The sequence below is a fragment of the Triticum urartu genome, chromosome 2 (assembly GCF_003073215.2).
Source record: "Triticum urartu cultivar G1812 chromosome 2, Tu2.1, whole genome shotgun sequence".
NCBI lineage: Eukaryota > Viridiplantae > Streptophyta > Magnoliopsida > Poales > Poaceae > Triticum > Triticum urartu.
Window position 1 is genome coordinate 678,410,593 of NC_053023.1, and position 12,477 is coordinate 678,423,069.

Genomic DNA, 12,477 nt, shown 5'->3' on the forward strand with positions numbered 1-12,477 from the left:
AAAAATGAAAAAAAATTGAATTTCAAAAATTTTTAAATTAAAAAAACACAATTTCAAAATTTGTTTGAATTTTCAATAAATATTTGAAATTCAATTTTTCTAAAAAATCATAAATGTTCGGAATTTCAAAAGGAAATCAAAATTTGTTTGAATTTTGAAAAAAATAGAATTTTAATTTTTTTCAAAATTTGTTTAAATTTTCAAAAAAGCTCGTAATTTCAGATATGGTCAAATAAAAAAACAGAATTTCGAAATTTATTTTAATTTTACAAAAAAGTTTAGAATATCAAATTTTATTTAAATTTTCAAAATATGTTTAAATTTGTGTTGACATTTTTTCGATTTTGTTCATCATTCAAAAAAAATATTCAGAATTCGAAATTGTTCAGTATGTCTAAACACATGCAGGCTGCCAAACAAAATCTCAGTTCAGCATGTCTCAGCGCATACATCATGGTCAAACAACAGCAACTACATGGACTCAGCATGTCTACACTCAGCATGTATGAAATGAGAACAACTAGGCTAGGTTCATACATGCTACCAAACACACCCTAAGATTGCCTCTCGTGTGGCTGTTAAAAAAAAGATTGCCTCCCATGTGAGAGCACCTATAGCTGGGCGGGCCGCCAGTCACTCACCAGTCACATGATTTTTCGATTCAGATGACCCCTTAAACGGGCCGCAAACGCCCGGATTGACCAGTACCCCTCATATCTAGTCTAAATATAAGGCATGTAGGACAGACGAAGGGGTCTCATGTGGACTCGCTCGGAAACCCGATGGTCTGATGGACGCCTCCTTCGTCGTCGTGTGGCGCCGCTCCGGCTCACCGCCTGAGACCGAGTCCGCCTATTTAACCCGACTGGCGTCCCGCAACCGAAGCACATCCACCCCCCTCTCAGCGTTGCTAGTCTGAAATCAGCCACCTCCTTCCTCTCCCGCTCCGGTGCTCTGTCCATGCTCCGGCGCTCCACCATGGTCAGAGCAAGATCACCTACTACGCAATGCTCACGCCAGAGCGTCGGTACGAGATCCAGGAGGAGATCCGAGCGAGACAAGCTGCACGCGCCACCGTCATCGCTACCGGGCTGCCTCCGGACTCGCTGGAGCCGAAGGAGGAGGAGGAGCAGCCGGGGGAAGAGGAGGAAGAGGAGCTGGCTCAGATGGAGGTGGAGGAGGCGAAGCAGCTGGAGCAGGAGCTACCAGGCTTCAACATGGAGCAGGTGGAGGCGGAGTTCGCCGTCGCCTAGTCAGGGGAGATGGCGGAGCAGCAGGCCATCCTGGAGTCCATCCAAGATGACGCCTATGTGGAGGCCAACCGGGCGTTCCTCCGGCAGGAGCAAATGGCGTCCGACGCGCTCTTCGCCAAACTCGACGCAGAGATAGAGGCGGAGGAGGCTGGAGCGGAGCAGTCGGAGGCACGGGAGGAGCCGGAGCTGCAGCTGCCGCCCATACTGCCGGTGCCGGACACAGAGATCGTCAATATCTCCGACGATGAGTAGTTAGGTGATCGATGTAGTATGTAGGTTTAGTTCATTTGCATGTCCTTGTATGGATTTAAGAATTTGTTATGAGATGTCCGGGTGCAACTACTAAAATTTGAGACATGTCTGGTCATTGCCCGCAAGCGCCCAGGTGCATTCGGAGGCGTTTGAGAGTCATATTTGACATATCCAGTTGTAGATGCTCTTATGACACTAACTTATAAGGTGACCTCTAGTTTTTTACGTTTTGTTATTCTTTTCTTTCCTTTTCTTCGTCTCGTGTTTGATGGGCATTTCTGTCTATTATTAGCCATGTGGGGCACCTGTCTCGTGTATTGGCAAAAAGCCTGGAGCGCTGATTATCAGCATTACGTGTATACACTAGTTTAAGCAAAGCTGTCTAATGTTATTAGGGCATCTCCACACGGACCCGCAAACCTCTCGCAACAGTCTGGATTGGAAAAACCATCCAACGCCGACTTATATCTGTCCGCTGAGCGGTCCGGACGCGATTTCTCCCGGAAATCGGAGACAAAAATGAGGGAGGTTTGCGGGAATCCGGACCGCTCCCAAGCCCGCTTCTGACCCCCGAAAAAAGCCCTCCCCCTTCCCGTGCGCGCTCTCGCCCTTCGTCACCTGCCCGCATTCATGCCGATGAGCTGTACCACGGTGAAGTTGTTGGCCTCGGCCTGTCTCATATTCACGTGGTAGCCCGTCCACCTCATCCTGCCGTAGACGTCGGCGCTGTTGCCCGTGTTCATGTACTCCTTGAAGCAGAGCGTGCTGAGCGTGGTTTGGTTTTTGTCCCACGCGAGCCGCCCCTCGGGCTGCACCACGGCGGCGATGTAGGACTCCATCTACATGAACACCACCTACGAGTACGTCTTCCATGGCCGGCCCAGGAAAGTATGCGTGGCGGTGGCCTTGTCGGTCTGGTTGGCCTGCGCACGTAGGAGGTCGTCCTGCACGAAGACGTTGCAAAACTGAAAGGAGAAGCCGTTGTTGAAAGAGCCGTTGACGCATCTCTGGGCCTTGACGGTGTTCTTCTGGCCCGGGAGCGGGTCGAGGACCAGGAGGAGGCAGATCTGGAAAACGGCCATGACATCTTCGAAGATGAAGTGGGCGGTGCCGGTGACGCGACAGTCGTAGTAGAACTGGCGGAGCGTGTGCTGGTATAACGTGTCATGGTGGCCCTCGAAGGCACAGCGGCAGAAGACGGAGAGGTCCGAGTCGCTCCGTGGCGCCACCGCCTCGTGTCTCTCCGGCCCCGCCGTGTTCTCGAACGTCAAGTCTCGCGTGATGAACCCCGGACCAACCACCGCTGCAATGCATGCATACGTCAGGCCGGTCAGGTGTTTAATCATACCTATGAATATGAAATGACTGGGTTACAATGTTGATAGGGCCGGCCCTAGCATTATGGAGGCCCTAGTGCGATTGAGGTACAAATAGACCTAGAAAAGGGGGGGGGGCATATGCCCCCTGTCCATGTTGATTTTTTGTTAAGGAAATCATCTTTTTTGTACTCCAGGGTTTTGTTTTAAGGTCATAAGTTTCACCGGACGAAATATCGTTTGGTTTTATGTACAAATTATTTCAGTTTCAATGAAACCGGCCGCGCTTATATGAAAATTCACCTGGTTTGATCAATTTCGTCCAATTGGTTCAAGTAGTTGTCAAAATGTATGCGACTAAGGTTGGATGGCGGTCTCCTGCATCTATATCCGCGGACGGATGCGGGAGAAAATTTACGGGTTGCCGTTGGAGATGACCTTAGATGCTCCGTGCCTATAGTTTAAGTATTTTGCACTAGGACGTTGCAACCATCGTATCAGAAAAATCTGTAGCTAACCTTGTTGTTTTTGGAAGTGTCATACAGTCCAACAAGGGAAACAAGATGCTAGAGTGAAGGTAAATCTTCGGAACTGAAATCATATTGTCATGTTCAAGACATATTCCTGAACTACTCCCTCCGTCCTTAAATATTTATATTTCTAGAGATTTCAACAAGTAACTACAGACGGAACAAAATGAATGAATCTACTCTAAAAAATATGTCTATATACAATACATATGTGGTAGTCCATTTGACATCTCTAATGAGACAAATATTTAGAAACGGGAGGAGTATAATAAACGTTTGTGTGTCTGTATACTTTTTATATACCCTGGCAACGCACTGGCATTTAGCCAGTCTACATAAATGGAGGTCTAGCCTCATTGGTGTCCCTTCATACTATTGAATTTAAATCTTGTAAACTTTGTTGTGAGTGGCGGTGCTACGCACAAAGCTGTGACGCGTTGCAGAAGAATCTTGATTCCTTTTAAATTTTGGCGATTAATTGTCGCATGTTTGAATCACAGTGGAGAATTGACATCGCAACAAGTGAGTCCTGGCACCGTCAGTAAGAACAACTCAACTTTTCGCTAACAAAATGAAATTTACTGTTCCATGTTTGTGCTTGAATTTGATTGTGCTCATGCTCTAAAGGAAAGCATTCTGACCCTGTCCTTCATGTTTTCATATTACTCACGAGTTAACAACAACTATACCTTTGGTAAAAGCAAGTTCGTACGTCACTACCAATCACTTGTGGAAAGCTAATCGAAGCAAGTCTTGCAATGCGTGGGTCGAGCAAGCTGAGGGTCTGTTTGATTTCAAATAAGTCATCAACTTATAAGTCGAAAAGTGAAAAAAAATGATTTATTTTGCCAAACAGACCGAACTTATAAATCATCCAAACTTATAAGTCATAAGTTGCTCCACCCCAACTTAAAACTTATAAGTCACCCCTTTTTACGTGGGTCACATCATCTTTATATAAAAAAACAAAATGAAAAGATGTGGTCAGGTGACTTATAAGTCAGTTGACAACCAAACAGGCGTGACTTATAAATCACTGGTTTTAAATCACCTGACTTATAAGTTAGGTGATTTATTGGAACCAAACAGGCCCTGAACGGCCGAGGGGAGAAATATATCACAAATTCACACGTCAGATTGGCTGAGCGCGTGCGTCCGTATGTTCTTTTTCTTTTGTGTACGTCTCTCTCGCCACCCATCGCTGAGTCAGAGCCACCAGGAGATGATGCACCATGGCTGCTTGGCGCACTCGTTGGTGTCGGCATACGACGAGCAATGATGTGCCGCGTCACCACTCACCATCAAGTAGCCCGTGCGTGACTCACTGAGTACTCTGCAGCAAGAGATATCGTGCACGTCCTCTCTTTTCTTCGGAAGCCTCCAATACGTTGCTCGTACTCCACACTCCGCAGCCGAGGTTGGCTGTGTCCGGCTCTCCATCAGCAGTCGACCGCGAATACTTCCAAGAGATCGCCGTGCGTGCCAGTGATTTGTACTCCAATATTTTCACTCTTCTCCCGGAGAAAGAGAAAGATGTCGACCGTCTCCCGATGTTCGCGTACTCCGATGATTACTACTCGAGGAAGGAAGCTGTAAAAACAAACTGCGCGCAGATCTGGAGAAAAGCTGCACCCCGGGACGAAGCCTGCCTGCCTGCCTCGCCGGCAGAAAACAACGGTGGACTGCGAGGTGAGTGCCAACGGAATCCTTGAGTTGATCCTTTCAACGCTCAACCGCAACTGCAACTGGCTGGCAGCATCCTCCAGCCTGAAGTTTTTAAGACTGCAAATGGCTGCACGCATCGCTTGCAGCTGCCGCAAGCTGGTGCACGCGCTTCAGCGGCGCACGGGCATGAGCGTATACAGTATCTGCAAGTGTGTGCGCCAGTCCACTCTCCACAAGTTGCTGCTGTGGCGTGCATGCACGCTCACACGCCTCCCTCAACATTCCCTCCCGTATGATGAGTTGATGACACTAACTTAAAGAGGGGACCTTGAGATTTTGTTTTTTTTTCTTATTTTCTTTTCTTCATCTCCTGTCTGATAGTATAAACAAAATAACACACAGTACACTGCACGATAGGCATTTATGTCTATTACTAGTTGAATGCCCGTGCGTTGCCACGGACACACAAAATATGAAGTATATGATGTGAAAAGATTACTCGACAAAGTGATAGCATGGACTTGGATATTTTAAATGAGTGCTTTTTATAGAATATATTTTGACAAAAAAACAATGTCATAGGTAATTCAAAATCTATGAACATGGACAAACTTGCATTTAAATGTAGATAATAACTAAATCATCCGTGAAATTAGCACATCCCTTAAAACACCATAGACACAAACAAATATGACGAAACAGTCACCTACATAGTACATACAAACCAAGTACGTGATAACTACACTTACAAATTGAAACACACAATTATGCGTAATAGGCATAACCAATGTCTACTATCTCTACTACATGCGCCGAGCTTTCTTTGTATACATCCTGTGTCGGGGATCCTTTGTAGACAACTTGCTTGCTAGGAAAGCCCACCTCCACTCAATAAATTGCTGAACAAACTTCATATCAATCAACCCACCTATTATTTTCTGGTGAATATCTGCAAAAATATATATTATAAATGTTGCATTTAATAATATTTAAAATTTGTCTACATATGTTAATAACAGTCGTAAGTAATTGATTTTTAGTTAATAAAAGTCATAACTACTCACCATCAAGTGCGCGTGCTGCAGTATGATCCGGGTTGAATGCAAGGGTGGTGTAATTTGAAGTTTCCAGATTTCCTATTGCCAAGATAAAAAATATATTTAGGTTGACATAACAATACACTTCCTTAGAATATGCAATACATGTATTGGTATAGATGCTTCAATTACCGTATTTGCAATCCTTACGAAGCATAGTGGCAAGGACAATAGATTTATTGCCTTCAGTTGTTGACCACCTATATGAGTTCTGAATCAAGTTGCCACCCCAAATCCCAACAACTATAAGTTTGCCCCTACAATGTGGAATTTTTTAAAATGGTAACCATGTCAAGGACTTTTTGAACTAATTTCGATTATTCGGTATAAAAGAGTTGGAACTATTATGTACCAAGTACACATACCACATATCCATGAAGGTGACCTCTCTATATATTTCAGCACCTGGGTATCCCCCAATGCGTTCATGTCCATCATAATGAACGACTATGCCAATTATGTCTGTGTCAATTATCATTAGTCAAAATTATATACCAAGATTATCTCTATGTTAGTAAGTATTATATGCTTGAATGCATACCTACGAAAGTGTTTCTTGGACACCTCTGAACTTCTTGGAACGGCATCAAATGCTTGGGATATGTTGGAAATTGAAGTGAGAGAGACTCAACAAATGTCCTTGCGCTGAAGGAACACTCATATGTGTGTTGAATGTATCTACACTCCAGTTCTTCAAAGTTAGGCCGCATAGTAACACCATGAATGATGTACTTACGACCCATGTGCAATGTAATATTGAATCTATTCACTAAATCTTTTCCGGCAACTATAGCCTCGATTTTGGCACCCTTAGAATTGTTTTAGGAAATGTTAGATGATGATAAAACAAATGTCTATTTTAGCAATCTAACATGCTTGAGACTTACAGTTTTGTCCATAAGAATGAAGTGAAGCTTATCACCACTCGGATTAACCGGGAATTTGACATCTACCCTCACGCAGATGCTACAAGTCCTGAATGTATCAGAATATTCGATGTCGTCGAAGTCTATGAATCTATAACAAATAGCTTAAATTAGCTAACAGGGTTTTCCTTTTCTTTCAAATATGAGAAAGCATGTTAAACTTACCTAGGCTCAACTGGTTTTTTTGTGAAGTTTGCAAATGTCCGCTGACGTCTAAGGTTAATTGGCGCCATCTAATACAGTTTAACAAAATATGTCACATTTAAATTTGGAAGCAACAGAGTGGCAATAAGGATAGATACAAATCAATAAAATTCTAACACACATGCATAGTACCTCTAAAGTTTGCAATCGATGCCTATTGTTATTGACTTGTATGATAGCAAAATCTGTCAATTGCTGAAGTATATGGACTTTTTGAAATAGATGCCAATCATGCCATCCGATACAACAAGAACACAAAGAAATAGAAAAGCAATGGCAGACCACGAAATCTATAGTCATTTTTTTTTCATACCCAGAAGAAGAACCTGCTGGATTTTCGAATGCCGCCTCCAACTTTCTTCTATAAAACAACAGTAGAGCTTGAACCAGATTTCCTGGGAGCAAAGGACATGTGAAAACAAATGTTTTTAGAGAGGCCAATAACTGGACCAACAATAACTTGGAAAAGGAAAATTCATCAAAGTTGTACAACAGGACTACTAATATATATGTGGCCTGCAGCTGCCAAAGTAAAAGAACATCTTTGAGAAGTGAAAATTGCTCTTTGAGAAGTGAAAATTGTTCTTTTGTCGCTAGATTCGGCCATGGCGACAAGTGCTCTCCCACCATTTCACTTGCAGCTAATAAAGCTTAGCAGGAAGAATCAATGAATAATTGTTAAGGTATGCACATGCTGGCTCTCAGATTAATTTTTTTAATGGCTGAATTTATGTATGCATAGTATGAATATAACGACTGAACCACGGGCATTCAGGTAGTATAATATTTAAAAGAAAACTACTATCAAGAAATGAAGCAACGTTGGTTCAAGCCTCTAAGATGCAAGGATTTACTGGGAGATGCATAGATTGCTAAAGGAAGGAGTTGAGCTCCATATCTCTCTCATGCATTATTTGTTTCCATTACATCCAAAGAAACTGATTGGCGGGAATGTATGTTACCTTGTTGTGTGGCAGGTAACTTCTCTGTTCAGACCTGGCCTGTATGTGGAATGTCGCAGGTGACCGTGGATGATAAAAAGCGGCAGTTGCAGCAGAGCTGGATGCGCGTCGTGACCGGAATGCGGCGAGTCTGGCCTGGTCCACGCGCCGCCGAGTCGGAGCAGCGCCACACGCGGTGTCGCGCGCACCCAGCCGAATCACGTCGACCGCCACCGCCCCTTCACCACGCACCGAGGGCAGGCACGAAGCCGTCGTCCGCTCCACTGCCGCCGCTGATGCCGGCGCGAGGTGAAGACGGCAGCGGTGGCCCGATGAGTAAAAAGGAAGAGAGAATGAGGGAGAACTCAAGACAAGGGAGGTTTGCACCTTTTTATCATGCGGGGTGGGGAGATAACTGCCATAGCTCCACCATCGACGATCTCCACGATCACATAACAACGCTGACCGGCGGTTGCCAGTTTCGAGCTGACCGTCAGTTGCCATGGAGGAAATCAGGGGAGGGGGGGTGGGCGGGGAAAGAGGGGCCGCGGCGGAGGGGAAGCAGATCGGCCTGCGGCGGCGGACGGGGAAGCAGACCGGGACGCGTATCGCCATGCGGCGGCAGACGGGCTTTTTTTAATCGGTTCGCAGGCCGAGCCTTTTTTTAGAGGTGCTACACACGACAAAAATTACACGATAGCTGGACGACGATGGAATCCAGCCGCACACGACTGAGAACAGCAGTAGTAACTGGATTTGCTTGTCGTGCACAGGTCGGGCACAAGTATCATGCGTAAAGCTGTTTCGGTTTTCCTTTGCATTTTGCGGGCGATTTGTAGGCTAAGTGCATATATTCCCCAAGACTTTTTTTTCAAAGAGTAAATATTGTGTCGGAGAGTTTTATAACAGAGGGAAAAAAATTACATGCCTTTGCATATATTTGTTACCATCCCAGAGAGCATAAAATTGAAAATAAGATAATGAGTGCATCTGTATTCAGACGAAGCTTAACCTTTTCCCCCTCCAATACATATTGCATCGCAAAAGCTTATAAATAAATAGCCACAACATATGGCAAATACGGAAAACAAATCCATGGAGATGAACAAATAAATTCTGATAAAAAAACTATAGTCTGACCACCGATGCGTAGAGATCAAGTCCAGTTTATTATCTCTTATTAACTTCCTACTTGAGGCACTTGAGAATTTCTCGTACATCATACGGGATGTTGTCTTCAGCTTCATTCGCATGATACTCGAGCAAGTGTATCAACAAATTCTTTCTCAACTCATAACCATCCTGCATGTGCAATGTATGATGTTAGCATGCAATTTCGCTTCAAACTTTTTATGAACGTGTAATATAGAATACCCACCGTGCAAATTGGACGAACAAATTTGTTACCATGCCATGAGAGCATAAAATTGAAAACAAAATAACCAGATTCATTCCTGTAGATGAATACACTATCATTATCTTGGGAGGTTATGACAATAAATATAAAATGTACATATTGATTTTCAGAGTAACTTACCGGTCTATGCTCGTCGGAACATCAATTGGTGATTTACGTGGCCAGAAAAATGTATCAGACTTCCAACCCGGTTGTGCTAATTCGAGTGCATCATTCAGGTAGAATGCAACCCTCTGAAATTTTAATGCATATCTCTCTGAAGATAAGGACGGAATAAGTGGGTCCAAAATAGATACTTGACGGGCATGTTTGTTGATTGCGAACAAGATGAAGTGGCCGAGGAATGCATGAGGAAGCAATATCTACAAGCAACACTCATTTAGAATAAATGTTAATCACGACTACCATATAAAATAGACCAAACTTACCCAATTGCATGATGAGATGGTGTGGTCTATCTCAGTCGAGCTACGAAGCAATGATGCTAGCGCCTGAATATCTGGCTGTACCCGCGAATCTAAATCTCGTGCGGAAGCGAGGGCAGCTTCAATCACGGCCGTCTGGGTAAAAAATGGTTAAGGAACATGATGGTGACAATGATAATAATAATTTGTGATGTGCAGTAACTTACACAAAATTGTAGATCCATAAAGCGCACAGGAGGATCTCTTGTCAGTAAGGCCTCGTCATTTGCAAGTATACGTATAGCCATGTTGAAACAATCAATGTCCAACGGCTGGTCCCTGCGGAGTATACCTTGGATCCTTCTAAGACTTAATCCTATCGGATGGGGTTTAGAACTTCGCACCCACTCCTTCCTGTAGATAAAAGTTAATAATTGTAACATTGTAATAGTGTATATTGAAACTTTATACTTCTTAGACATGCTCCTTACTCCAAGGAAGTAGCATCATTAATTGACATGATGTGGTGGCATAGTTCATCAACTAAATCTTGCGGGTCCGCGGCCATGATGTGGTTCCGAAGGGGGCTTTTGTCTTCGGCTCCATCATGGGAATCTTGCCGCTTACGCTTTCGGTCCTCCAAAAACTCAACATCAGAATCAGATACATTTTCTTCATTGTCAGATACATTTTCTTCATTGTCAGCCCGATAATATATTGGACTTCCTTTTAACTTATTAAGTTCTGTCTCCAACAATATGACAGCTAATTTTCGTCGAAATTCTTTCATGTCCTTCTACATATAGTAATTAAAAATAATTTGTTAAAAAGCACCATTGAGATGAAATCTGCTATTATGAAAAAAGAGATACCTGAGTGAAATTATCAGACAAAATATCTCCAGTCCAATACTCCATACAATTTAACATAAACAATCCATATGACGCGCTACAATATCAAAATATTTCCTTAGGCTTTCATCTCAATATAAATAAAGTATTTAAACAAGTAATAATGTTCATTGTACATGTCTCCATTTATTGTCCAATGTATATCTATTACCTCAATGTTTTGGCTAACAAATAAGACCATATTTTTGCATCAATAATGTTTTCACAAGACTATTCTATCATAAATTTCTCTATAATTCAGTTCAGATTATGAGATGTGTTCATCATACCTATCTGTTTGGATTGGCTTTTGGAACTTGTCTACGACTGTCCAATTCATAATATCGAGGTCCTGCCACCTATCACCTCTCTTAAACTCCGGCATATCACATGCGATTTTTAAATGCTTGTCAAGTCCTTGTAACTATTAAATGGAAAATTGTCACTACATATTAGAGCAAAGAGAATGTAATGTATAGAGGAAAACACAAGAAGCAGACATTTACCGTCATAGTGAGGTCACTGCGGCCCATTCCAACTCCAAGCGAGTCCAGTACCTGTATCTCTCGTTTCTTCGCATTGATTACTGATAGATACCAGTGGCATTTTCTGATGTTAACTGGAAGGAATACCTGAAGTAATAAATATTATATATCACGTAACCACTTTCAGGTAAAAAGATGTGCTTCATATATTATAAGTGTAGTGAGTTAAGACTGACCATGTCATGCTCCAGAAAAGTATTCACTCGTTTTACAATGTGGCGATGTGTTGCCGGGTCTATCTTATCTTTCTTAAACAGGGAAGACACAAACGTGCTTGCTATGTGTACCTTTCCATCCGCTCTATTTTGCAGATGCTCCTGGGCACTTATGCAGTATATGTATGCATTTATTACCTATAATTTCAAAGATATAATACATTTAAATTTTGAGACACTGATGTTTAATTACGAGAGTTTGTGTGGTTTGACTTACATCATCATGCAAAAACACATCATCATGCGTAAGGCATCTCATCTCAGCGTTCGTTAATAATGCATCACTGATGTGCACCAATTTTGTTTTTTCATGTAAGGACATGATTGATTTGATAATGGAAATATCGTCCGCTGTGCAAATATAATCTGTCATGGGACAACATGAAGCCAAATTAGTTACATATAAAAAAGGTCAATGAAATGATAAGGCTGATAATCACTGTGAAAGTAAATACCTTGTGGTGTAATATTTGTATTTGCTCTTCTTGGTTTGTTATGACGCGAATTTGCTATTATTTCTATCTGCACACCGATCTTGTTGATAGGTTCTTTTTCATGGTTAACAATATCCATATCTGTCAGCGGCACATTCTGCATAGTGAAATATATGAATTAAATATAGTTCTGCCATATTATTTTTAGGAATAGTATAATAATTCATATGCAACATGCAAAATAAAAGATTAAAAAGACAGACATCTAAGAAATTTGATAGCAGTGACAGACTGTCTAAATACCTTAGTTCTATTCCTTCCGTTCTTAAATATCTCGGTTCAAACATCGACTACATACGAAGCGAAATGAGTAATTCTACACTCTAAA

The 12,477-nt window shown here is 42.5% G+C and overlaps 2 protein-coding genes across 2 annotated transcripts; both read right to left on the reverse strand.

The window, feature by feature from the left end:
- Positions 1-2,119: 2,119 nt before the first annotated feature.
- Positions 2,120-2,851, reverse strand: LOC125537831 (pectinesterase/pectinesterase inhibitor PPE8B-like). The gene is given in 1 exon segment (XM_048701145.1): positions 2,120-2,851. A coding segment is annotated over 1 exon segment (732 nt).
- A 2,867-nt stretch (positions 2,852-5,718) lies between these two features.
- Positions 5,719-8,552, reverse strand: LOC125537832. Its single transcript, XM_048701146.1, has 10 exons — positions 8,206-8,552; positions 7,376-7,638; positions 7,205-7,272; positions 7,001-7,130; positions 6,655-6,922; positions 6,479-6,575; positions 6,246-6,370; positions 6,081-6,152; positions 5,824-5,965; positions 5,719-5,722 (listed from the first exon to the last, which is right to left on the reverse strand). Exons 2-10 carry the CDS (start codon positions 7,541-7,543, stop codon positions 5,719-5,721), a joined length of 1,074 nt encoding a protein of 357 aa, XP_048557103.1. The 5' UTR covers positions 7,544-7,638; positions 8,206-8,552.
- Positions 8,553-12,477: the final 3,925 nt, after the last annotated feature.